The sequence below is a fragment of the Mastigoproctus giganteus genome, chromosome 1 (assembly GCF_048544385.1).
Source record: "Mastigoproctus giganteus isolate SK-2022 chromosome 1, ASM4854438v1, whole genome shotgun sequence".
Taxonomy (NCBI): Eukaryota; Metazoa; Arthropoda; class Arachnida; order Uropygi; family Thelyphonidae; genus Mastigoproctus; species Mastigoproctus giganteus.
The window spans coordinates 107,065,102-107,092,878 of NC_143575.1; the positions used below are offsets into that span (position 1 = coordinate 107,065,102).

Genomic DNA, 27,777 nt, shown 5'->3' on the forward strand with positions numbered 1-27,777 from the left:
TATTATAAAAATCAAAAAACACCGAAAAAGCCCAGGCATAGACAATTGAGCAGATGGGCTGAGAGGTGGCAAATGAAGTTTAACATTGACAAATGTAAAGTACTACATATGGGAAACAGCAACCTCAGAGCAACGTATCAACTCTGTGGTACTACACTGACAGTGGTAGAAAATGAAAGGGATCTGGGGGGTGGTTGTGCAGGCAGATACGAAGTTCTCTGAGCAGTGCAGACGGGCTGCAAGAGTAGCTCATGGTATATTGTCAATGATATATAGGAATTATTCCCTTGTATAAGGCAATGGTCAGGTCACACCTAGAGTACTGTATACAGGTCTGGAGGCCTCATTTCAAGAAGGATGTAGAGCTGCTAGAACGAGTACAGAGAAAGGCAACAAGGTTAGTGAACGGAATGAAGGGTTGCTCTTACGAAGAAAGGCTTAAGTTTTGCAAATTACCATGTCTGGAGACTAGGCACCGGCGAGGTTATCTGATAGAGGTGTACAAAGCCTTGAATGGTTTGAGCATGCTTAATGCTGATAGACGTGTGGAAATCTGCCTTTCCTTTAGCTAGCGGGTGGTTGGTTGGTGGAACAGACTTCCATCCCTTGTCGTGGAAGTTGATAGCCTAAATAAGTTTAAGGCTCAACTATACAGGTATTTCAAACGAACAGAGGGGTGAAGTGGAAGTGGTTTTTTTTTTTTTTTTTTTTGGCTGATGCTGCATAAGCTTCCTTTCTTGCATCAAATGCCTCTACTAATACTAATGCTAATGCTAATTTGAATGTAGAACTATTTAAAAAATGCACTACTAAAATTATTTAACATCACATGGCATAAGCAACAGATACCCCAAGATTGGGAAACAGGAATAGTAATCAATTTACACAAAAAAGGCTCCAGAAATAACCCTAACTACAGAGGGATAACACTGCTGTCAACTGCTGCAAAGCTGTACTCTAATATACTAAAGAATAAACTTAATAAACAGTGAACAATTCTTAGAAGAAGAAGAACAATGTGGGTTTAGAAAAGGGAGAAGCACAATAGATGCCATTTTCTCATAACAAATTTTGGAGAAAAGAAGAGAATTCAATCTACCAACATTTCTGCTGTTTATTGATTATGAAAAAGCATATGACAATGTAAACCGGGAAAAACTTTGGCAGATTCTATGTGAAGAAAATATTCCAATCCAACTCCGGGAAAACAATGCAAAGCCCATATGAAAACTCAAAAGTCTGTATAAAATATTCTAATGGCCAACTATCAGACCCAATTAACACCAATAAAGGAGTTAAACAAGGATGTGGATTATCACCAAATTTATTTAATATCTACATCAATAAAATTCTTAAAGAATGGAAACAAACAATTAACAACGGAATACAGTTGAACAACAGGAATAAAATACAAACTATATTATATGCTGATGATCAAGTTATAACTGCAAAATCCGAAGATGAACTACAGATAGCAGCAAATGAACTGAATAAAATAGGTAAAAAGTACGAGATGAAAATCGGCTCAAAAACAAAATCAATGGGATTATGTGGAAAAACATACAAAGAGTCAAAATTGTAATTGATGATAAAATAATAGAACAAATATCTGACTTCACCTATTTGGGAAATTTAATATCAAATGAAGGGTAAGATATCCACACTAAACTACAAAAATATAATAAAATGAATGGAATGATTAAATGCCACTTCGGAAAACAAATGACAACTGAAACAAAATTACAACTGCACAACATCACTTAAAAACCAGCCCTCTTTTACAGCTGTGAGACTTGGGTCATAAATAAGAAAAATGCACACAAACTAGAAGTAGCACAAATGAGATTTTTAAGACCATTATTAGGCTTTACAAGACTAGACCACCAAAGAAATTTAGATATCTGCAAGAAATTAAAAGTAGATAACGTAGTAAATGACAAAACGGTATCAGGAAAAATGGATCAGCCACATAGAAAGAATGAACCCAGACCGGATCCCAAAATTAGCCTTTAACTACAAACCTATAGGTAAGAGAGAGATGTTGGTCGACCAAGACAACGATAGCGAGATCAAGACCACCTCCAAGAGCTACAATGGAACGGGTCTTAAAAGACCTAAGCCGGACCAAGTTCATGATGATGATGATTTTTAATTAATTTTTGAAAATTAAAACTCCCTTTAGCCCTGCCAGTGAGCGAATACAAATTTAAAAACCACACCTTCAACCTATGTTTTGAGGAGAGCATGTTAGTAACAGGAGAACTCGCTACATGAAATCCAGCCAATGGATCAATGAAAGCCATTTCCAATTGGAGGAAAGCATGTAGCAATAAAGTGATCTTACTAAGAATAACTGAAGATAACAAATGACACACATCAATCAATATGTACATATAATTAGGTAATTTAATTGTGAATTTTCCATAATTGTGCAATAATTAAATAGACATTTCTGGAATTTTCTGCATAGAATTCAAAGAAAACATATTCAATAATATTTCAATATTAGGAGTTTCAGATGTGTGAATGGAGTAGATGAAGCAAAAATTGCTGAAATATTCTCAGGGTCGAATCTACCCCACCCATTTCAGCAATTTGTGCTTCATCCATGGGTTAAATCCATGATGCTTCTTTACTATCCTAAGGTATACAAATTTACTTCATGTAAGTGATTATAGTAATTTGGTTTACAATATTCTTTAAAAAGGTCTTTGATGAGCTGTTGGAGGTACTCAATATTGCTTTTTGCACCATACTTCCCACAGCCTAAGAAGTAAAGCACATACACAAACTAACTCTGTGAAGTACATTACTTAATTAGCATTAAAATCACAAATATTAGTAAGTACAGGAACTCCCCGACTTACGTAATACTCGACCTAAGGAAATTTGCTTTACACAGGTTTTTGCCGGCCTGTGCAAATTAAAAAAAATTGTGGAAATATAATTTGCATCCCATAGGAATAAATGGAGGTATTGAGAAAATATCGTAATGTGAACCCGATAACACATTTTTTTGTAATTCGTTCCAAGTCCTTGGAGGTTGAAAATTTCGCTATATTACTAAGTTATTTATCTTTCTAAAAGGTCATATTTATAATGGAAATTGCACTAAGAATAACTAAGAATAACCCTCTCATCATTATCATATGTTCCCATTATAAGAATCAATTTTGAATGCCTTTGTGATATTTTTCTAAAACACATTTCTGGAGGTCACGACCAAAAAACAATAAAAACAATTTGCACCGTTATCGGTAATATTGCATTTGCGATATTACCGATAACTGCAATTGTGTGGGTTTTGAAGCTATTATGGTGAAACGTGTTCCCTTCACTGAAATCTTCAATCATATAAAAAAACATAAATAAATTTTCAGAATCTTCTCTTCATTCCTATTTTACGTATTACAATGATGAAGGGAAAGGAACCAATGGAAATTGCAAGTGCCGGCAGTGCCAGGAAACGAAACAACATTGATTTTCAAATGAAGATGAAAATGATTAAGAAGTACGAAGCAGGAAAAAAGTTTGTCATCTATTGCAAGGGAATTAGGTCTCGCTGCTTCAACAGTGAATACTTTTCGAAGGGACAGTGCACGTATAAAAGAACACGTTAAAGGATCAATGCATTTAAGATCAACAGTGATCACAAAACAGCATTCAGGTACTATATCGAAGATGGAACAGCTGTTAATAACATGGATGGAAAATCAGATTCAGAGTCTAATGGCCATTCAAGCAAAAGCAACAAGTATTTATGAAGATATTAGGCAAGCAAAGGGTGGTTTAATAGGTTCAAGCACCGCGGTGGTTTCCACAACATTAAAGTATGCAGTGAAGTCGCTAGTGCCGATTCTGCAGCTGCAGAGAAATTTTATGGTGTTGAAAAAAATTAATGATGAAGGCAACTATTCAGCGCAGCAAATTTTTAACGTTGACGAGACTGCTCTGTATTGGAAAAAAATGCCGGATCGAACATACATTCTCAAAGAGAAAAATACAATACCAGGTTTCGAGGTGTCAAAAGATAGGGCCACGCTCTTGCTTGGGGCTAATGCAGCAGGAGATTACAGATTAAAACCACTGCTTGTGTACAATTCTGGAAATCCTCGTGCACTTAAGGGCATCAATAAAGCCACCCTACCCGTACATTTCTGATCGAACCAGAGAGCATGGATAACAGTATCTCTCTTTCAAGATTGGTTTAAATGCTGCTTCATTCCTGAGGTTGAAAAATATTGTAAAGACAACGACATTCCTTTCAAGATTTTGCTTCTATTTGATAATGCTCCTGGACATCCTACGCATCTAAATGATTTCAATTCAAACGTGAGAGTCATATTTCTACTGCCAAACATGACTTCACCCATCCAACCTATGGATCAGGGTGTTATTTCAAATTTAAAAGCATTCTATTTACACACATTTGCTCGGGCATTGTCTGCAGTAGACGATAAGAAAAATTTTAGGTTAAGAGACTTTTGGAAATCTTACAATATTCACCACGCCATCTTCTTCTTCTTCCATGTTTTCTTAGCATATTTTCTTCCATATGCATTTAAACGACTAAAAGTCATTTAAATGGCACATGGAAGAAAATATGCCCACGGCACGTAAAAGGCTTCGAAGGATTTGAAAAAGACAAATCATATGAAGAGGTTACAGATAATATTGTAAAGGTTGCAGAGCTACTTCAGTTGGAGGTTGATGCCAAAGACGTGAAGAAGTTAATAGAGGAAGAAGAGAAGGGATTATCTAACGAAGAATTTATTGACTTGCATGCAGCAATAGCGAAAGAAGAAAATGCTGACAAACCTCAAGATGAACCAAATGAGGAGCCGATACGCTTCATCACCAGAGAGATGGCAATGGCATTTCGTGAAATTGCATCGGCAATGGTGAGGTTTGAGAAGATGGATCCTGACAACGAACAATTCTGAAAAGTTAGAGGAGTGAATGATACGCTTGCTTGCTAGAAAGAAATCTACGATGAAAAGGAAAAAGCCACCATCCAGGCATCCATTAATATGTTCTTTCGTAAGGTTGAGCTGCGTACTTATTAGCTGAAGAGGTTGATTATGGCAACGGTGCTCGAGAGGTAAAACTTACTGACATTACGCCTGTCTCCTCTTTTTTTGTAATTTTATAACTTTGAAATTTTTTAAATTGCACGCTTTTGTAATTTTTCCTGCGCATGAGATAAAAAATTGAATAAATACAATAAATAATTCTATTTACATGTTCATCGAACATTTCTTTTTTGATTCAATCAATTCAGCGAGCACAGTTGTGGGTGCTGCACAAACATGGAGGAAATTCCAACTTACGTAGCGTTCCGGGGAATGTAACCCTTATGTAAGTCGGGGAGTTCCTGTATTCCATTCGAGTGCTTACATGTTCATTATGTCATGTCAGCAACTTAATTATAACAGCAAGCAACAACCTAGTTATCAGTGCATGCCCAGCCTTAGCAAAATCAGTGGAGAAGAAAATTCCTCGGGCCTTTAATCAATAATTTGTTTTGGTATAGGAAAAAAAGGAATGTTTAATACTCACCTGCATTCACATAAAATACTGGTGTTGTTACAAAAAAACTGTTTCTTTTTCCTTTATAAAAAGTCAAAGAAAATGGTCTTGTCCAGTACAATGAATGATTCTTGGGAAATAAATTAAGATGTATACATCCCTTCAACATCACAACAGACATTTTTGATTGGATCATATTCCACTACAAAAGAAACTAATAATAAAATACTGAAATGAAAATATGTAATACAAGTTATACCATTATAATAAAGTATAAAAAGAAGATAACTATTCAATTGTAAAGACATTGACATTTAGCACAGACACTATATGATATTTAGCTACATTTATTTTTAACTTTCAAATAATAGCTAAGTTTGTATTTGTAATTTATAGTATTACTATTAATAGTGGCAAATAATGCAAAAAAGCAAGCTTAAACAGCTTGCTTTTTTGCGTCATAAGCCAAAAGTCAAAAAAAAAAAAAAAAAAAAAACCAAGCATAAACCAAAAAAAAAAATTACCATTTCATCTATCCATCCCCTCCAATAGTTTCTCTAGTTCTTCCTTGAATTTATTCAAACTATCCACTTCCACAACATGTAGCTTTTTCCAACAATCAACCACCTATTAGCTGAAGACAGACTTCTGCACATCTATACTGCAACCAGCGTTCCTCAATTTGAATTTATGGCTTCACATGCACAATTTGAGCAAAGAAGAAATCCCATCAGCACATAGTCTGCTCAAACTATTCAATGCCTTATATACCTCAATCAGATCACCTTGCAGGTGCCTAGTCTCCAGACACTGCAAGTTTGCAGAACTGAAGCCTTTCTTTGTAAGAAAGCTCACCAATCTTGTTGCCCTTTTCTGTACCCATTCAAGGAGCTCTACATCCTTCCTAAAATGAGGCCTCCTGACCTGCATGCAGTACTCAAAATGTGGGATGATCACTGCCTTAGACAAGAGGATAATCAGCTCCTTACCATGCTAGCAAAATAGTTGTATATCATTGACAAAACCCTATAAGCTGTCCTGGCAGCTTGTTTGCACTGCTCAGAGAACTTATCTAACTGCAAGATTATCCCAAAGTCTTTTTCATTTTCTACTACCCTGGCGTAGTACTACATAGTTGGTACGTTGCTCTGCAGTTACCGCTACCCATATGCAGTACTTTCCATTTGCCAATGTTAAACTTCAGCTGCCACTTCTCAGCCATTCTATCTAACTTTCCTAGACCTTGTTACAGCAGCACACCATCATTACTGAAATTAAGCACCCTACCAACCTTTGTATCATCTACAAAAGATGTTAAGCCTGATATACCCTTTATCGATATCATTAATAAATACAGAAAATAATAATGGGCCAAGCACTAAAGCCTTGTGGGATTCCACTAATAACATTAGTCCAAAAAGAGCAGTATCCACTGATAATACACTGTCTTCTTCCACTCAACCTTACCTTTATCCATAGCAGTAAATTTCTCTTAGTGCTGCACTAGTCCAATTTGTACAGTAGTCTTTTATTATTATTATTATTATTATTAGCCATATGGTGCAAGGAAGCCTGAGGCTTATGCTGCACCTGCCAAAAAAAAAAAAAAAATCCCGAGTTACCCTGAGAGAGAGAAATAGAAAGGAATCACCAAGAAAGAGAAGAATGATAATATCCAGCTCAGGAACCTGGGTATGCCAGGCCCATACTCACTAGATGTGAGCCCCTGGGGTTAATGTGCAACACTATCAAAAGCCTCAATTAAATCCAAGTATATAATATAAAAATTATTTTTTACATCCTGTTCCTTTCTCACTGCATCATAGTATCCAATCAAATTGGTCAAAGATCTCCCCTTGAGAAAACCCATGATATGATTGAAGTATAACTGCCCTCCTGTCTAGACAGTCCTGCTTTACTTCTTTAACCAGTGACTTCGTTATTTTCCCTAGAACAGAAGTTACTTTAACAGGTCTGAAATTACTCAATGTCACCCCTTGACCTCCCTTTGTGAATTGGGATACATTTGTACATCTCCAGCCCACAGACCCCCCCCCCCCCCGAATTCAAAGATGCTTTCATAATTATGGCTAAGAGTTTACTTGCTGCCTCCCTTAGTATAATTGGGTAGATCACATCTATCCCAGGTGCCTTTTTTATGTTTAACTTTAACAATTTCTCTTCCACTTTCTTCTCAGTTATCACAAATCATTCAGCTCCCTGTTAGAGTTTGATAAACCCCTTCCTTCTACTGTTAATATAAGTAAAGAAGTCTTTGCTACTTTTCTTGGCATTATTTGACAGAGACTTCTTGTAATCTGCCTTGACTTGCCTAACCTCCTTTGTCTTTTAATTGTAGACTAATTTATAAATACCACAGACTTCTGTATCACCTGATAATTTATATTCATTCCATGCATTTTGTTTCTTTGCCATGTGTCTCATTAGTTCAACTAACATTTAGGTTGAAGCCGTGAACAGTATTTCTTAGCTGGTAAGAAAGCCTAGTAGCTTCTATGATTATTTCCCTGAATGTTTCCCAGAATTTGCTATAGATAACATCATTAGTTGGTTCTACTGTATAGAATTTAAAAACTGTCTGGGAAAACTGTAGCTTCCTAAATTTATGAAAGCAAAAACCCTTCACTTTACCCTTGATGGCAATTACATCTTTAAGTTAATCCAACATTAATACACTGTGATCACTGCCACCTAGTTCTTTTATCTGAGGATTCTTAACACACAAAGAATCACTGCTGAGTGTCAGATCACGAGTATTACTTCCTTTTGTTGCCTCCTAAAAGGCTGCTGTAGAAAACAGGCATACAATAAATCCATAAAATTCTTGCTAGTGTGTGAGTAACCAATCCACACATTTCAGTCAATATCTGGAAAGTTAAAATATCCATTATAAGACATTTTGATTTACTGGTCCATTCTATTTTGCTGAACAGGAGTTTGTTGTACTCAGAGTCATTAGGCCTATAACACGCATCCTACTCTCATTTTTTCTTTAACATACCTTTTTAACTAAGACAATAATCCCCCCCCCCCTTGGTGTCCTGTCTGTATACATTGTTCTCCCATATATTCAAATTTCTGCATCCCTTATATTTAAGTGACACCATGTCTGTGATAACCCTACAATGCATGCATTTGATGACTTGACTAGCACTTTGAATTCATCATACTCAAGGTTGCCCAAAATATTACTGGCACAATACAATTACACAACTCTGCCCTAGATGGTCCCATGCCCAGTTGAGAATAGCAGAGGGAGAAGAGTAGCACATCTCTTTAAAAATGCTAAGCTCGGCTGGACCCAGCTGACATAGCCAATAAAAAAAACCATACCAAAAAAAAAACAGACTACATCTGACATAGGGATGTATGTAACAATTCAACTGACCATTAGTTTCTGTCCTGGACCAGCTCCTGTGCCACGGATAGTAACTAGAGGTTGGTCGTTCTTCATAGGCCTCTAGGCTAAGTAGGCAGATAAACAATATAACAACACACCCCCACACTAACTCTTGTCTTGAAAATATACTGCTTCTCATCATAACAACAAATATAGCTGAGGGAGACCTCAGACACCACAAACTACATGGGACAGTTTACTCTTTAATAAATGAATAAAATGCAAAATAGATAGGTGGAACAGGATTAAGTATGTCTGTGGGGGCAAAAGTTGATGACATTGTAGAGCAGCTATCATCTTTTAAAGGCACAAAAGATGATATCATTGCACACGGCACTAATGACCTTAAGAGTAAGAGATCTGCAGATTTAATTTACAAGTACAGATCAATGTTGAAAAAAAAAGTCGTGAGCTAGGATTGAATTTGAAAGTGTCTGCAATTCTGCCCAAACACAATAGGAGAGAGTATATGATGACAGCCTTGTCAATCAATTTGGCCCTGGAGACACGGTGCAAGGCTCATGGGGTAGAATTTTTTCCAGCATGGTCTGTGCTTGCTAACAGGAGAGACTGCTTCTACAGGGATGGGATACACTTAAATAGAAAGGATGCAAGAATATTTGCTGATGCTATCAAGGCAGTGTTAGGATTGAAAAACTGCTAGCTTGGGGGGATTCACAGTAGCCGCAGGCAGACACAAAAGCGATTCTTGTGCTGCTTCTAATGTAATGAGCAGCAGGCTAAAGAGCAAGTTGCTGGGGATTTCAAGACCTGCTGGGAGTCATCATGGAACAAGTAAATACATGGGCTGTGTTACGGTAACTAAGAGTAGGAATAGGTGCATTTACACAAATGGTGTATAATAAATAAATTTGATGAATTTGAAGTGCTGATCAAAGCATCAAAGCAGATATTGTTGCGATATCAGAGACATGATGTTACACAGATATAAGCAGTGCAGAAATGGAATTTGAGGAGAACAATGTGTACAGAAAGAATACATAGGATACGAAAGGAGGAGGAGAGGTTATGCTATAAGTTAAGAAACACATAAAATTTAAGGAAGTGCATCCAGTTGACATGGGTGGACAGTGCCATGTTGAGTCAGTTTGGTGTAAACACTGGAAAAGGGAAAAGAAGAGTAGGAGTATGTTATAGGCCTAATGACTCTGATAATTACAAAGAACAATTGTGCAGAGAAACAGAGTGGGCCAGTAAATCAGAATGTCTTGTAATAGGGGATTTTAACTTTCCAGATATTGACTAGAACTTGTGGGATGGTCACTTGCACGCTAGCAAGGCTTTTGTGGATTTATTGAACTGTTTTCTACAGTTCAAGGGGCAACAGAGGGAGTAATACTCTTGATCTGATTATCAGCAGTGATGATTCATGCATTTGAAATTTGCAGATAAAGGAACAACTAGGCGACAGTGATCACAGTCTACTGATGTGGGATTTACTTAAAGATATAACTACCATCGAGGGAAAGGGAAGGGTTTTTGTTTCTATAAAGGTGACTACAGTGATCTCAGGCAGTTTTTAAATTCTATACAGTAGGATCAATTGATGATGTTAAAAACAGTGAATTCTAAATAGGAAGCATTCAAGGAATTAATCTTGGATGCTACTAGGCTTATCATACCAATTAAGAAATACTATTCAAGATTTAGACCTAAATAAATTATGAACTATTGAGGCTCATGGCAGAGAAGAAAAATGCATGGAATTCATATAAACTAATAAGTGACACAGAAGCCTAGGGTAGATATAAGCTGGTTTGTAATCAAGTTACAAAAGAGGTTAGACGGGGAAGATTACAAGAAATCCTTGCCAAAAGATACAAAGAAAAACAGCAAAATGTTTGTTACTTATGTAAAGAAGATGCAAAGAAAAACAGCAAAGAGTTCTTTACTTATGTAAACTCTAGAAGGAAGGGGATGAATCAGATTGGTCCACTTGATATCGATGATTCAACTGTTGACGATCCTGCTAAGGTAGCTGACAAACTGAATGAGTACTTCGCATCTACATTCTCATATAAGGAGATATTCAGAAGTTTATCAAACACTGGCAAGAAGCTAAATGATTTTGTTATAACTGTGAGGAAAGTGGAAGAAAAATTGTTGAAATTAAACAACATCTGGGGTGGATGTGTCGCCTCCTTTAATAAAACTGGATAGTTTTATTAAAGAAGGCGACAAAGGAAGTAAGCAAACTCTTAACCATAATTATAAGAGCTTCCTTGGGCTCAGGGGGAGGTCCTCATGGACGGAAAATGGGAAAATGCATCCCCTATTGACAAAGGGAGATCAAAGGGTGACACGAGTAATTACAGACCTGTTAGTTTAACTTCTGTTTCGGTGAAATTAATGTACTCACTGGTTAAGAAAATATTGCAGGACCATCTAGAAAAGACTGCAGTTATAGTTCAGAGACAGCATATGGGTTTGTTAAGGGGAAGTCTTGTCTGACCAATTTGATTGGATACTAAGATGCAGTCGCAAAGGAACTGGATCCAAAAAATAATTTTGATATTATATATTTGGATTTTAGGAAAGCTTTTGATACTTTTGCGTGTTGAAGACTACTGTACAAATTGTAAAAGTATGGCATTAAGGTCAAATTGCTGCTATGGATAAAGGTATGGTTGAGTGGGAGAAGACAGAGTGGTAATCAATAGACACTACTCTTCATGGACTAATGTTATTAGTGGAATCCTTCCAGGATTCGGTGTTGTGCCCTTGTTTTCTGTATTTATTAATGATAGTGATGAAGGTATATTAGGGTTTGTTTCTTTTTTTTTGTAGTTGTTGGCGCATCGGCTTCTGTGGCCATAATACACCTCACAAGGTTTTTGCAGTACTTTGATCAAAGCCCGAGGCGGGATTCAAACCCACGACCTTTGGGTTGCCAAGCAGGCACTTTACCCACCCGGCCAGCCCGGTCAGCTGTATATCAGGTTTAAAGTCCAAGTTTGCAGATATTACAAAGGTTGGAAGGGTTGTTAATGACAGTACGCTACTGCAACAGGATCTGGAAAAATTGAGCAGATGGGCTGAGAAGAGGCAACTGAAGTTTAACATTGACAAATATGAAGTACTGCATATGGGAAGCAGTAACCCCGGAGTAACATATCAACTGTGTGGTACTACAATCAAGGTAGTGGAGAATAAAAAAGACCTGGGGGTAATTGTGCAGTCAGATATGAAGTTTTGTGAGCAGTATGGACAGTCTGCAAGAGTAACTCTTGGTTTCTTATCAATGATATACAGGAAATTTCTTTGCAGGGATTAGCATTATCATTTGCAAGGGCACATGAGGTAAGAAAGCAAGCTTACATAGCATCAGCCAAAAAAAAAAAAAAAAAAACACACACACACACACCTTTCTCATTTCACCCATCCACTCGCTCCAAATGTTTGTCTAGTTCTGCCTTGAATCTGTTTAAGCTATCAACTTCTACAATGACAGATGGAAGTTTGTTCCAGCAATCAACCACCCACTGGTTAAAGGCAAACTTCCGCACATCTATCCTACAACTAACTTTCCTCGATTTCAATTTATGCCCTCTCAGGCGATTATTCTGAGCAAGAGGAAGAATCCCATCAGCATTGAGCATGCTCAAACCATTCAAGGATTTATACACCTCAATCAGATCACCTCGCAGGTGCCTAGTCTCCAGACACTGTAATTTGCAAAACTTAAGCCTTTCTTCGTAAGAGCAACGCTTTGTTCCAATCATTAATCGTGTTGCCCTTCTCTGTACTCATTCAAACAGCTCTACATCCTTCTTAAAATGAGGCCTCCAGACCTGTATACAGTACTGAAGGTATGGCCTGACCACTGCCCTATACAAGGGGATAATCACCTCCTTATCCCCGCTAGACAAATTCCTGTATATCATTGACAAAACACTATGAGCTACTCTTGCAGACTTTCTGCACTGCTCAGAAAACTTCAAATCTGCCTGCATAATTAACCCCAGGTCCTTTTCACTCTACACACTGTCAGTGTAGCACCAAATAGTTGATATATTACTGTGAGGTTACTGCTTCCCATATGTAGTACTTTACATTTTTCAATGTTAAATTCAGTTGCCAGCTCTCAGCCCATCTGCTCAAATTTTCTAGGTCCTGTTGCAGCACCATACTGTCATTAGTGTCATTAACAACCCTGCTGACCTTCGCATCATCTGCAAACTTGGACATTAAGCCTGATATACCATCATCAGTATCATTAATGAATACAGAAAACAACAATGGACCCAACACTGAACCCTGGGGAACTCCACTAATAACATTCGTCCACGAAGAGCAGTGTCCATTGATTACCGCTCTCTGTCTTCTCCCACTCAACCATCCCTTTATCCATAGCAGCAATTTGCCTCCAATGTCACACTGCTCCAGTTTGTGTAGCAGTCTTCCATGTGCAACAGAATCAAAAGCCTTTCTAAGTTCCAAATATATGATATCAAAATTATTCTTTGCATCCATTTCCTTTGTGACTGCATTATAGTATCCAATCAAATTGGTCAGATAAGACTTCCCCTTAACAAACTCATGCTGTGTCCGAGCTATAACTGAAGTCTTGTCTAGATTATCCTGCAATGCTTCTTTAACCAGTGCCTCCATTTATTTCCCTGGAACAGAAGTTAAACTAACAGGTCTGTAATTACCTGAGTCTCCCTTTGATCCTCCTTTGTGGATTGGGGTCACATTTGCTATATCCAGTTCATGGGTACCTCCCCTGAGTCCAACTAAGCTCTCATTATTATGGCTAAGGGTTTGCTTACTTCCTTTGCTGCCTCATTTAATATAACTGAATAGATTCCATCCATCCCTGGTGCCTTTCTTAAGTTTATCTTCAACAATTTCTCCTCCACTTTCCTCCCAGTTATTACAAAATCATCTAGCTCACTACCAGAGTTTAATTCACCTCCTGCATTCCCCTCCATGAATAACTCCTCATGTGTGAATGTAGATGCAAAATATTCATGAATTTTTTTAGCTACCTGAGCAGGATCATCAACAGTTGAACCATCGATATCGATATCAAGTGGACCAATCTGATTCTTCCCCTTCCTTCTAGAGTTTACATAAGTAAAGAACTCTTTTCTGTTTTTCTTTGCATCCTTCGCCAAAGATTTCTCGTAATCTGCCTTTCCCTGCCTAACCTGCTTTGTGACTTGGTTACAGATCAGCTTATATCTATCATAGGCTTCTGTGTCACTTGTTAATTTATATGTATCCCATGAATTTTTCTTCTCTGTCACATGTCTAATTAGTTCATCTGACATCCATTTAGGCCTAAATCTTGAACTATTTCTTAGTTGGTATGTAAAGCCTAGTAGCTTATAAGATTATTTCTTTGAATGCTTCCCATTTTGAATTTGCTGTTGGTAACATCATCAGTTGGTCCCACCGTACAGAATTTAAATGCTGTCTCAGACCACCGTAGTCACCTTTACCCCTGATGGTAGTTATTGCTTTAGTAAATCCCACTTCAGCACACTATGATCACTGCCACCTAGTGGTTCCTTTATCTGCAGATTGATAATCTTTATCTGCAAATTGATAAAATACAGATAATCAGATCAAGAGTATTACTCCCTCTAGGTGTCACCCGAACATGCTGCTATAGAAAACAACCAATCAATAAATCCACAAAAGCCTTGCTAGTGTGTAAGTGACCAACCCACAAATTCCAGTCAATCTCTGGGAAATTAAAATCCCCCATTATAAGACACTCTGATTTACTGGCCCACTCTATTTCTCTGCACAATTGATCATTATACTCATCAGATTCATTATGTCTATAACACACACCTACTCTCCTTTTTCCAGTGCTTAGCTCACACCAAACAGACTCTTATGTGACCAACATCAATTGAATGCACTTCCTTAGATTTTATGTGTTTCTTAAATAACAGCATAACCCCTCCTTTCCTGTCCTCTGTATCCTTTCTGTAGACAAAATAAGGAGGTGATTATCCCCCTTACATAAAGCAAGGATCAGGCCACACCTTAAGTACTGTATACAAGTCTGGAGGCATCATTTTAGGAAGGGTGTAGGGCTGCTGGAGAAGGGCAATGAGATTGATGAATGGAACAAAGGGGTTGCTCTTACGAAGAAAAGCTTAAGTTTTGCAAATTGCTGTGTCTGGAGACTAGGCACCTGTGAGAGGATCTGACTGAGGTGCTTGAATGATTCAATCAAGCTCAATGCTGATGGGATTCTTCATCTTGTCCAGATAAATTGCCTGAGGGGACATAAACTCAAATTCAGCAGAGTCAGTGTAGAAAAGATGTGCGGAAATTTGCCTTTTGCCAGTGGGTGGTTGGTTGCTAGAACAAACTTCCATCTGTTATTGTGGAAGTTGACAGCTTAAACGAATTCAAGGCAGAACTAGGCAAACATTTGGAGTGAATGTATGGATGAAATAGGAAGGGTTTTTTTTTTTTTTTTTGGCTGATGCTGTATAAGCTTGCTTTCCTGCATCATATGCCTCTACTAATGCTAATGCGTACAAAACATATAGTATTTTATGCAAATTATTATGGGCGCATTTTGTTATAGAAATAATTTTTTATTTTTATAATTTTAGTTTTTCAATTGAAAAAAGTATGTTACAGTATACTAAAAAAAATGTATACTCGTATAAAATGCTGGAAAGCTGCATCTTATTTACTCAGTAGAATTTTCTTTCGAATTCTATGCCGTCTGCATGGACGCAGTAATTATCATACTACAAATTCCAATATGTGTGTGGATTTTCTACCTACAGAGGGTCGACTGCTCAAAAGGAAACCTAAAATAATCAGTTTGTGCTCCTTTAGATGTTTTCAGGGTCCTGAAACTCACAGTCCCTATTGCTGTATAAGAAAATAGCATTCTGCAAAATGCATTTTCTCATATCTTAGAATTTTCAACAAGGATTTTTTTTCCACTGCAACTACAGGGTTGTTAAAATTAAAATATCCCTATGTAGAGGGCTCTGGAGCAAGTTCTAAGGCTCATACTGAATAGAAATTTGGACAACAGATACAATAAAGAATGCGCTCACCATTTATTGGAAAAAAAAAAAATGTTACAAAATTTGTCACTGTATGGTGTGTAACTATCTTAGTTACAATTATGCAAATAGCATAAGTTATTTGCATAATCGTAAGTTATTGCCACAGCGCACTACTCAGCTCTACTGTACTGTGTAAAAGCAAAGCAAAGCAGTCTCTTTAAAATCGTACAGTAGATGTTTGCCTGCACTACAGCAGCAATGCCAACAACATTGCAAGAAAATGCACTATTAGTGAAGCTGTACTATCAGAACAGCAACAATGCAGCTGTGGCTATCAGAGAATTCTGGCATCAGAAATGCATAAGGCGTGGACCTATGACTGTTTGTGCTGTCCCCAAAATGACTGCGAAATTTGAAGTGACAGGACATCTTGGTGTTCAACCAAGTAGAGGTCGAAAACGAGTGGACTCCTCTCGGGTTGAAGATGTGGCTATGGCTGTCGTGGATTTATCAAGTCAATCTCCATGTGGTAGTGCAAGTGTGCCAGCTGTTTATCGTGAAGTGGACATGCCGTATTCCACTCTAAGGCTAGTAATGCATCAGGTGTTGCAGTACTATCTTACAAGATGCACATGCCACAGCAGCTAAAGCAAGGTGATGCAGATATTCGTTTCACATACTCACTTCAGTTTCTGGCACGAATGACAGTGGATATCACTTGGCCATGGAACATCCTTTGGAGTGATGAAGCCCACATCTGCTTAAATGGACAAGCGAATAGGCACAACTGTCACATTTGGGCAACAGAAAACCCTCAAGTTATCCGAGGACCCATTGCATTCTCCAAAAGTGACATTGTGGTATGGATTTATGGCCACGTTCATTATTGGGCCATATTTTTTTGAACAGATAACACCGACTGGAGCCCGCACCTGTTCCATCACTGGACAGCAATATTATGAAATGTTGGCAAATTTCGCAATACCAGAGCTGCAATGTGGTGCCTCCAGGATACCATATTCATGCAAGATGGTATGCCACCCCACATCCACCGTTGTGTCCAAAGGTTGCTAAGGCAACACTTTATAGACGAACGGGTCATCAACCATTGTTTCCAGACATCTTGGCCATCCGGACCTCACCCTATGCGACTTCACCCTATGCGACTTCTGATTGTGGAGTTTTTTGAAGAACCAGGTGTATCAGGAAGGAGGTCAAACTCTGGAAGAACTGACGGATAGCATTAGACGTCATGTCCTGGCTATTCCAGTTGACATGTTACATTCTGCTGTAGAAAATGCTGTTCTTCAAATGGAAACTGTTGTTGGAGGACACATTGGACAATTGTAGCGCTGTTCAAGTGATTTGTATTGCCACAGCGCCACACATTGACAAATTTTGTAACTATTTTTTTTTTTCAAATAAATGGTGAGTGCATTCTTTATTGTACCTGTTGTCCAAATTTCTCTTCAGTAAGAGACTCAGAACTGGCTCCAGAGCCCTCTACATAGGGATACTTTAATTTTAACAACCCTGTAAATCATGGCTCACAGCAGTCCACAATGTCAGGGGAACAGGTATACTGCAACCCTGTGACCACCCCTCCCACTTTACTGCATGGCCCTGGGTGATCATAACTACCACAGCAAAATTATACCCACAAAAAGACTTGAAAACCCATAGACACTCCAAAATAGGCTTTATATGCAAAGCATAGTACCATCAGTAATATAATGCTCCACCTGCTTTAGATCTACATAATATTAATAAACAGCACAATGAGTCTAGAAATAACTTGTGCCTTCACTTGGTAGCCATAGCTAACTAGGGAAAAAAAAAAAAGTCATTATATAAATACTGCAGGATCTTAGGTATGTCACAGTACTGGTATGCACTTTATATAAAGCCACATAAACATTACAAAAACATAAAACCTTCAAAGTGCCACCAAAATATTATCATTAGAGGGAAAAAAAAAAAATCAATGTCACCACTGGCTTCGTGGCGCCTCCGTAGCCAGGTGGGAAGGAGCAGCAGTGCGTAGCACACGCTTCTTGATTAGACCGGGATTCGAGCCTGTCACCACCAAATACGGAGGATGCAGAAAGGTCAGGGAATGACCACTGCATATCCCGGAGCAATATGGCCTTAGTTGCTAATGCTCCTAAAAACCAAATAACAACAGCTAACAACCACTGGATTCAGCACACAAATGCATAAATGAAAGCGCCTCCATAGCCAGGTGGGCAGGAGCAGCAGTGCATAGCACACGCTTCTTGATTAGACCAGGGTTCGAGCCTGTGACCACCAAATATGGAGGATGCAGAAAGGTCAGAGAATGACCACCGCAGTTCCCCGGAGCAATATGGCCTTAGTTGCTAATGCTCCTAAAAACCAAACAACAAACAAACAGCATAAATGAAATGATTATATATGGACAGCAACATTTATTTGTTAGATAGTGTAATTAGTGTTAATGAACTATTTTTAAAGTCTGCAATCCACTGTTCAGAAGAACGTGTGACCCATAATTAGGGTTGCCATAAGTTTGCCAACCCAATACATGTGGTGTCCTTGGGACTCAGGGGGAGGGATAGTTGGTTGAAACGAAAGCCAAGATTCTTGCTTCACAATATCCTTAATGACACAAAAGAAAGTATACTAAAACTGAACTGTAATTGTAACAAGAAAATAAATTCTAAACCAATTAAAGTACCAGTTTTATTTTATTTTTTGTCTTATCAATCATACTTCTCTGAGCATTTCACATTTTTGAGGAGGGCTTTCTCATTTTTAAGCTGTGCAGAATTTTACAAGTTTGTTAAGTTAAAATTACAAAAAACCTGAAGAATAGCTCCAACAGTATTTACGCCATGCAAATGAGCGTTCACATGATCAATTACTTTTACGCTAATTATCTTACATTTGATTGCCTTTTAATAAATAGGACAATTTGCATGACATACAGGACACAGGACCTTAATACGGTAACATTCCCGTATATACGGGATGTATGGCAACCCTACCCATAACCTTCAGAATTTTATGTTTTCACCACCAGCCAAAAATAGTTGGAAACTCCAGATATAGAACATGAGAAAGCACAAAAAGAAATACTGAGTTCAAAAGTGAAAACACTATTATTATTATTATTATTATTATTATTATTATTATTAGCCATATGATGCAAGGAAGCCTGAGGCTTATGCTGCACCAGGAAAAAAAAAAGCTCCAGAGTTACCCTGAGAGAGAGAGAGAGAGAGAGAGAGAGAGAGAGAGAGAGAGAGAGAGAGAGAGTGTCAAAAGTAAAAGGGAATCACCAAGAAAGAGAAGAATGATGATATCCAGCTCAGGACCCTGGGTGTGCCAAGCCCATACTCACCAGATGTGAGTCCCCGGGGTTATGGGTACAGTATTGTGTTGTGTGCCCATATCCCAAGCACAAAAAGCACTTAGTAACTATTGTAAATGGCCTATGCCTATGTGAGCTACAAGCAAGAAATATTCTGTCTATTGACGAAATACACCTGTAAATGTTTGGGAAGAAACTGATTACCCAGTGTACCAATGACAAGGACCTTGACTTAGTTGTGAATCTGAACAAGGTTTCTTTCTTAATCTCTTCCATTGTAAAGTCATAATCAGCTAGATTTTTATTATACAGTTCTTTTATTATGTCCTCCTTACTTAGATCCTTGGGTACGTCGTAGATAATTATGGAAGGGTTACTTTTTTTAGGAACTCCCGTAGAGACTCCTGCACAGGACAAAGAATCAGATGTTGAGATACTAATTAAGGCCGTTTCCAAAATTACACTTTTGTTGCGTGCTAATTTGATTGATTTTATTTTGACTGTTTTAAATTCTGTCTTCAAAGTATTGGTTACCAAGGTTTTTACATCAGCGCTGGTTTTAAAATTTCTGTTCCTACCGCTCTAAGTACCATTACATTCTCACTAGGTTTAGCTATTTGTTCCTTCAGTGTGGGTCTATTTCGGGCTACATCAGCATAAGATCTAACAGAAGGGGATCCCTGTAACAGGAGGTCCTCATTTTGCTCTTTCCTCTCAGCAGGGGGCCTGAACTTCTGGTTCTTGCCCATAATCTGTTTTATTTGGAGTCCTTGTGGAAAAGGTTTGTATTATTTTGTCTAGAAGATTAGCTCGCATATTTATTTTATGATTAGTGGCCTTCAGTATTTCATTTTCTATCAGGAAGACTGTTGTTACTTAAGTTTGGACCATTTGTCCCTAATAGCATCTCCTGCCTTTTTAGTTACTTTATTGGTCTCTCCCAAAACAAAGCTCCTCATATCTTTACGCATTTTTGAAATCGCATCATAGACTGAAGATGCGTCCTGAGTAATATCTGATTCTGCCGATGACTTTAGTCATCGTCAGTGAGCATATGCACTACGACACGTTCCCTTCCATTAACATCGGCACTACTCCATGGTGTTGTTCTTTGAAATCACCAAGGGATTGGCAGTTGCACAATGACATCACCAATGTCTGTCAGGGAGATGTCGGCCCCAGGTAGCAAGTAAGTAGAACAGACTGTTAATAAAACCCAACCATAAGTCGAACTGTCACCGCTTCTAAGTTAGTAGAAAGCTGCACAGGTTGGAAGTGGGTCTGTTTGCCTAAAAGGATGGCAACTCCTCCATGGGCAAATCCATCCCCAGTTCTGTCCCTACATATGACAGTAGTATTAAGAGTATTAAAGGAAGGATTTTTATTTGCCTTCAAATATGTCTTCTGCAAGCAAAAGCAAACTGGCTCGTGCTTTTGCAGGAGGGCCTTGATGTCTTTAATGCTTTGCCGGAATCCACAACAATTCCACTGCAGGAATTTAGCCGTTATTTTGGCTTGGTGGTTCCATCAGGTGGCTTCCGAAGTGCTGAGGGCTTACTTTTCTAAGTTTTGGATTTATCGCTTTTGGGAAAGAATGTACACTATCCTGTGTCCATTTCCTCATCCACAGATAGTTCCAAATCTGATTCATCTGGTATCTCCTTCTCCTCAAACATCCATATTTTCTTGGGAACTAGGGGATACTTCAGGTTTCTTATTCTTTTCTCAAAAATTTACTCTTGTTACTGGTGGAGCATTAGGAGATACCAATCTGGTTGTGGAAGCTTGTTGATCTGTGCGAGTTTTTATTAGCTTAAGAGGCAACGTGCGATGGGAATGAATAAGTCTTTTGGAGGGATGGCCATTTCTATCTGAGTCCTGATGGAATATCTCTCTGCTATCTTCTGGGCGTAGGTGGGTTTGTTTCTATATATAGGCTTCATCGGTTTTCTTGCCTCCTGATATTCAGCTCTAGCTTAAGTCCTTGAATTTCTTTTTCTTCTTTTCACTTCTGGCATGCTCTTGAGTAAGCTGGGCATTCTCCTTTGCAGTTAATGCAAGTGGGTTTTTATAGCTGATCATGATGTTGTTTTGTGGTTCTTTATAGCACATCGGCGTGCAAGGACTGCACGGCAGGCCATATTTTTGGCACTTGAAGCATCTTAGAGAATTTGGGACATATGGACGCATCGGACAATTAATATACCCAGCTTTGACCACATTAGGAGAAGTTAGTGAATTAAATGTCAGGATGATGTTTCTGGTGGGAATAAGTTTCCCATTCCTATGCATGGATATTCGTTTCATAGCTGTGGTTTTAATTCAGAACATATTTCCTCTTCAGATACTTCCATGAATTCCCATTCGGCGATGACACTACGAATGAGTTCGGTGTCTTGTTGGGGTGGAGGGGTAACTGTAATCAGCATTGCACCCATAGATGTAGCTTGGAGGAGCTGTTTTGAATATTTGTCACTTCTTGTCTGTACAAGTATGTTGCCTGAGCAAAGCCGTTTGACAGATTTAGGAGAGCCTGCCAACCTTTCCAAACCCTTCTAAATAAAGAAGGGTAACATTTTTCCAAAGGTTTTCTCGCTAGTGGAGTGAATTATCAGATAACGCGATATTAGACCTGATATAACTTCTGTTTTCTATCTTTTAGCAGAAGTGACATTATCTGGTGAAAGTAAAAATTTTCAGATAGGGACCGGGTTGGGACCCTAGAAGAAATAACTTTATCAGGATGCGTTAGTTTTTGTTCAGTGCCCGGGTTTCCATTCACCACGGGATCTAAATGGGCGCCCACTATCCGGCCAGCAATAAATGCGCTTGGGAGGTGGTCCCAGGGCTACACAGACGCTATATACGATTGAATGAGAACAATATGTCAACCTTAATAACGTTAAATTGAACAGAATCGCGAGTGAAAAAAGAATGAAGTAACGCAAAATAAAACGTCGTGAAATAAAAACAGAAACAATGAGGAATCTTTGTAGAATCTTAGCTTTGTCGACATTATGATCTTGAACGGTAATTGGAATTACATTATAAATAACAATTAATTGTCTTGAGCTCGTCAGGATAATAAGTGCGCCTATGCACATATTATCCTGACGAGCGTTCCGTTTCGTAAAATTTTTCAATTCGAGTTCTGAATAAGACAAATGCTTTGTTAATATTATATAAATTACAACATAAGGTACTGATTAATTAAAACAAACTTTATATGCCAAGTAGCATTTGGAACTGTGTGTATTGTTTCACCGTTTTAACCTTTCTATGTGTAAGACATTCAGAAATCACAAATGTGATAAAATGGTTTAAATGCTTCTCAGAGATCCCATTTTAAGTTCGGTTGTGCGAAGGCCACTGTACAGAGACATATGGAACTATTCTGCCAGCACTACTGCTCACAACTGGGAAAGAAACTGTCTGAAAAAATAATGGAGTCCCATTCATAGTTAATATAACAGACAAATGCAGAATTGAAGACATAAAATGCATTTCTAACAGAATTAAGAAAATAAAAAATTTAAATTGAAAGTCATTCAGGTATGTGTACCTACAAGTAGATCCCACATCAATATTATGATCACTGCCACCTACTGATTCCTGTATCTGGAGAACCTTAATGCAAAAAGAATCACTGCTGATAATCAGATCAAGAGTATTTATTTTTCTCATTGCTTCTGTAACATGCTATTGTAGAAAGCACGTTAATATTGAATTTGCATGATATTATTGACAATAATGAATTTGCATTTTTATTTGTCTGGTAATGTTTATATTTCTTCATAAAGTGCCTCACTTCATAACTTATAGGTGCACATACCTGAATGACTTTCATTTTAAATTTTTTATTGACTAGAATGGTCTTAGATGGTTTTTAAATCCCCTTCAGTAGGACCAACTAATGATGTTACCAACTGCAAATTCTAAATGGGAAGCATGTAAAGAAGTAATCATCATAGAAGCTACTAAGCTTTTCATACCAGCTAAGAGATACTGTTCAAGATTTAGACTTAAACAGATGTCAAATGAACTGATGAGACTAGTGCAGAGAGGAAAATGCATGGGATAATTATAAATTAGCATGGGACACAGAAACATAGTAAATGTAAATAGTTTGCACTAAAGTCATTATGGGAGGGTGGGAGTTATAGGCAAGATAAGCAAAATTATGAGAATTCTTTGGCTAAGCATGAAAAGAAAAGCAACAAAAAATCCTTTGTTAACCTAGAAATATAAGGGATTTACCAAACTGGCTCACTAAACAATAAGGCATAATTATTATTGACATCAATGTTGCTGACAAACTGAATAAATATTCTGCATGCATGCTTTAAGAAGTTTTTAGGATGGGATACTAGAAGTATAGCACGTTACAACTGAATGCTAGGCTAAATGATTCTGTGATAACTAAAAAGGAGGAGAAATTGTATAAACTAAATAAAGTAGGTGGAGAACAAAAAAGGGTCTGGGGTAATTGTGCAGTCAGACACAGTTTTCTGAGCAGTGCAGTAAGGCTGCTTAGGATAGGTCCCGCCTCGGGCTTGGATCAAAGTACTGCAAAAACCTTGGGAGGTGCAATATGGCCACAGAAGCCGATGCGCCAACAACTACCAAATCAATCAAACTTAGGATAGCTCACAAGGTTTTGTCAATCATATACGGGAATTTTTCCAGCCGTGATAAAAGAGGTGATTATCTCATTGTTATAATGCAATGGTTAAACCACATCTTGAGTACTATATACAAAGCATTCCAGATACTGTATATATGGAAGCACATTTTAGGAAGTATGTTGATCTGTTGTGCAGAGAAAGGCAATGTGATTAGTTTGGGGAACAAAATGGGTACTTCAACCAAAAATGGCTTCAGTTCTGCCAATTGAAGCATCTGGAAACTATGCATCTGCAAGATCTAAGTGAGGTGTTCAAGGCTTTGAATGGACTGAGTAAGTTAGATGCTGATGGCCTCCATTGTATTTCTCAGACAACACATGAGACAGGGGAGGAGGATTAGTTCCAGGACAGATTTGTATAATTTTACTTTCAGCCAAAGGGTAAATGACTGTTGGAACCAGCTTTCACCTGATGGTACAAAAGTGGGTAGTCTGAATAAGAAAGAACCAAGCAAATTATTGGAGGGTTCAGACAAGTGATGTGGAATGTGTGTATGTTTTTTTTTTTTTTTGATTGATGACATATACACTTGCTTTTTTGCATCACTTTTCACTATTAATACTAAATTGTTTGTGAAATCATTTTGAAGACATTCATCTTTCTCCACCCAAATTGTGCAATTTTTCATGTGTTCAAAATTGTCACATGTTCAAACAATTTGATAGCATTTTCAGCAAATCGTTTTGTGGTACTAGAAATCCAAGTAGAAAAGAAATTGCAGAACAGAGCTTTTCAATTATGAGGTTCATCAAAGCTTATCTCTTACCTTATCAATTGAAAATGACTTTTTAAGGATTTGCGAGAGAACATTTTATTTCATGTATCCTGGATGAAATAATAAAAAAATTTGCAGTTTTTAAGCCCAGGAAAAACTAATCCTTAAGACTGAAATTTTAAAGTATGAATAATTAATGCTAATTGTTTATTACATTTTAAATAAATTATATTTTTATTTTAAGATATTAGTAAAATGAATTGAATGAATTAAACAAAATTATGTTCAAAATTTTATATTTTATTTTTACACAGAAAATTTAAAAAATTCAGATTTTTTAATGATTCAAATATATGAAATGGGGATGTGGGTACCAAACCAAGCTGGCTCAGGGTGACAAGCCCATTTGGTCGGCTCTGGCAAGGCAATATCATCTGACTGCGAATAGCACAAAGTAGTAAGATATTACTCCAGAGGTTCCCAACCTTTCTCGGTTCACTGCGCCCTTACTTTATTATTATTATTAGCCATATGGTACAAGGAACATTGAGGCTTATGCTGCACCAGCCAAAAAAAAAAAAAAAAATTCCCAAGTTATCCCCTGAGAAAGAGAGAGAGAGAAGTACAAAGGAATCACCAAGAAAGAGAAGAATGACGATATCCAGCTCAGGACCCTGGGTTTGCCAAGCCCATACTCACCAGATGTGAGCCCCACAGTAATTTTTTCACGGCACCCCCCCCCCCAGGCCAAAAGAAATACCTAACACAGTGGTTTTCGACCTTTTAATATATACCTATATAATAATTTTATTCTTTATATAGAGGTACTAAATAAAGATCAATTATAGATCACCACAAAATTAAAAAGATACAGTACAATGGATATTGTACCGTACCCTTTATATTATAAAAAATTGCATGCCAAAACAATAAAAAAAAGGCTGATCCCATATAATAATGGGAAAAGGCGAGGACAAAAAAAAAAAAACCTTTATATTATGAAATAAATATATAATTTCAAAATAATAATAACTTTAAGTAACTTAAACCCGAATTACGCGGCACCCCAAGAATGTTGTTGTGGCACCCGGTTGAACACCACTGTAACCCCAGGGGCTCACATACACTCATACTCTGGTGAGTATGGGCTTGGCACACCCAGGGTCCTGAGCTGGATATCATCATTCTTCTCTTTCTTGATTCCCTTCTACTTCTCTCTCTCTCTTTTTGGCTGGTGCAGCAAAAGTCTCAGGCTTCCTTGCACCACACGTTTAATGATAATAATACTAATAATATTACTCTGTGGCACCGAGCTAAGATAGATTTAGAATAGATTTAGTTCCCAAGAAGCAAAGTGAAAAAGTGGGCTTCTCTTACGGGCATCCGACTAGCACCTGTCCAAAAAAAAAGTACTCCTGCAATGCACACTTTGCGCTCATCTGGACAAAGAAATCGAAAATTTTATAATTGATACTTTGTTATTTCAATAAAATTTAAAACTGATTTTTATTTATTTATTTTTATTTCGGCAACTGAAACTTTTATTCTGGCTACAACAGAACACCTAGCGACAGTAACATGACAATGGATGGCATGTCGCACATTGCTATTAAACACGGTATTGCGACAGTAACAGAGAAAAAACAAAAAAAAAAAAAAAAAAAAAGGCAAATATTTCAGTTTATCAATGATTTCAATTTACCATGTATTTATATCCATTATTAAATAGAATTAAATGCTACGTAGTCGTATTCGCATGTCAAGAACGAAGCAATGTGCCATTTAAAAACTTTTTCCTAAGACATTGCACCATCAGAACAATTATATCACTGAGTATCCAAACCTATCTCTGTCCAATGCACACTTTCCCCATCTGGACACAGAAATCGAAAAATATTACGATTTATCAAAGAATAAAAGAGTATTACAATAGAGTACATACTGGCATGTTTGATTATACTGTAATTTGTATAGGTTTTTTTTTTGCAAATTTTACTGGGTGATTTTCATATTACGATTAACAGGAATACGGTTAAACCGTGATTATTGTCAGTAATGTGGCTTTTGTGAACTAACTATTACATTCCCCTCCCCCAATATTTAGAGGTTAAATGATAAATATTTCCTTTTGTTTTCTCATATTCTCTTATTATACGATTTATATATACAAAGGGTACTAGGAAAGTTTTGCAATATGACGCAACAATGAATCACAGGAAGCTGCTTGTTGCTGCATGTTGAGACATGTTCATACGTGCATAGTAGCCGCCGCACCAAGTCGATGGGCTCAGTTATTCATTAGTAGTGAGAGTGTAAAGTGCTTGCGATGGCATCGTGGTTACGAAATGAGATAAGGACAGTTTTGCGGTATAATTTCGTGCGTGGTTTGAACATAGACTGGTGCTTAGAAGAAATGACTCTTGCACTAGATAATGATTGTCCACATCGTACAACGATATTCAGGTGGTATAGAGAATTCCAAAGGGAAAATTTCACTCTGGAGGATTCTGAGAGGCCGGGAAGGCCACGAACGTCAGTTACGGAGGAAAACGTTACTGCTGTGAGGAAAATGCTTGACGAAAACAGGCGAGTGACCTACCAACAGATAGAGGATACTTTGGGCCTAAATGCACCAGCAATTCGTTCGATTCTGCAAGATCATTTGCACGTGAAGAAACTTTGTTCTCTCTGGGTGCCGCATCAACTGACTGAAGAGCAGATGACACGACGTGTGACTTGGTGCCGGGAGATGTTAAAAAAGTTTGATAAGGGACAATCTCGGTATGTGAACAACATCGTGACAGGTGACGAGAGTTGGCTGTACTATTACGATCTGCCGACCAAGGCTCAAAACAAAGTTTGGGTCTTTGATGATGACGACACACCCGTAATTGTCAGAAAATCCCGATCTGTAAAGAAGAAAATGATAGCTGTATTTTTCAAATCGAGTGGAATTGTGGAACGTGTCGTTTTGGACACGCAGAAGACAGTCACAGTTAAGTGGTATACTGAACAATGCCTGCCTAAAGTCATTGGATCTATGAAGAACCTGCGGCCAA

General features: G+C 37.8%; 1 protein-coding gene across 1 annotated transcript in view; it reads right to left on the reverse strand.

Moving 5' to 3' along the window:
* The window catches only part of MetRS-m (Methionyl-tRNA synthetase, mitochondrial), a 197,439-nt gene extending 170,937 nt beyond the window's left edge, over positions 1-26,502 (reverse strand). Inside the window, exons 1-2 of the mRNA XM_090382639.1 lie at positions 26,421-26,502; positions 5,560-5,731 (exon numbers count right to left, since the gene is read on the reverse strand). Coding sequence (XP_090238765.1) covers positions 5,560-5,731; positions 26,421-26,423 — 175 coding nt within the window. The 5' untranslated portion in view covers positions 26,424-26,502. The remainder of the gene's footprint in view (positions 1-5,559; positions 5,732-26,420) is intronic.
* Positions 26,503-27,777: the final 1,275 nt, after the last annotated feature.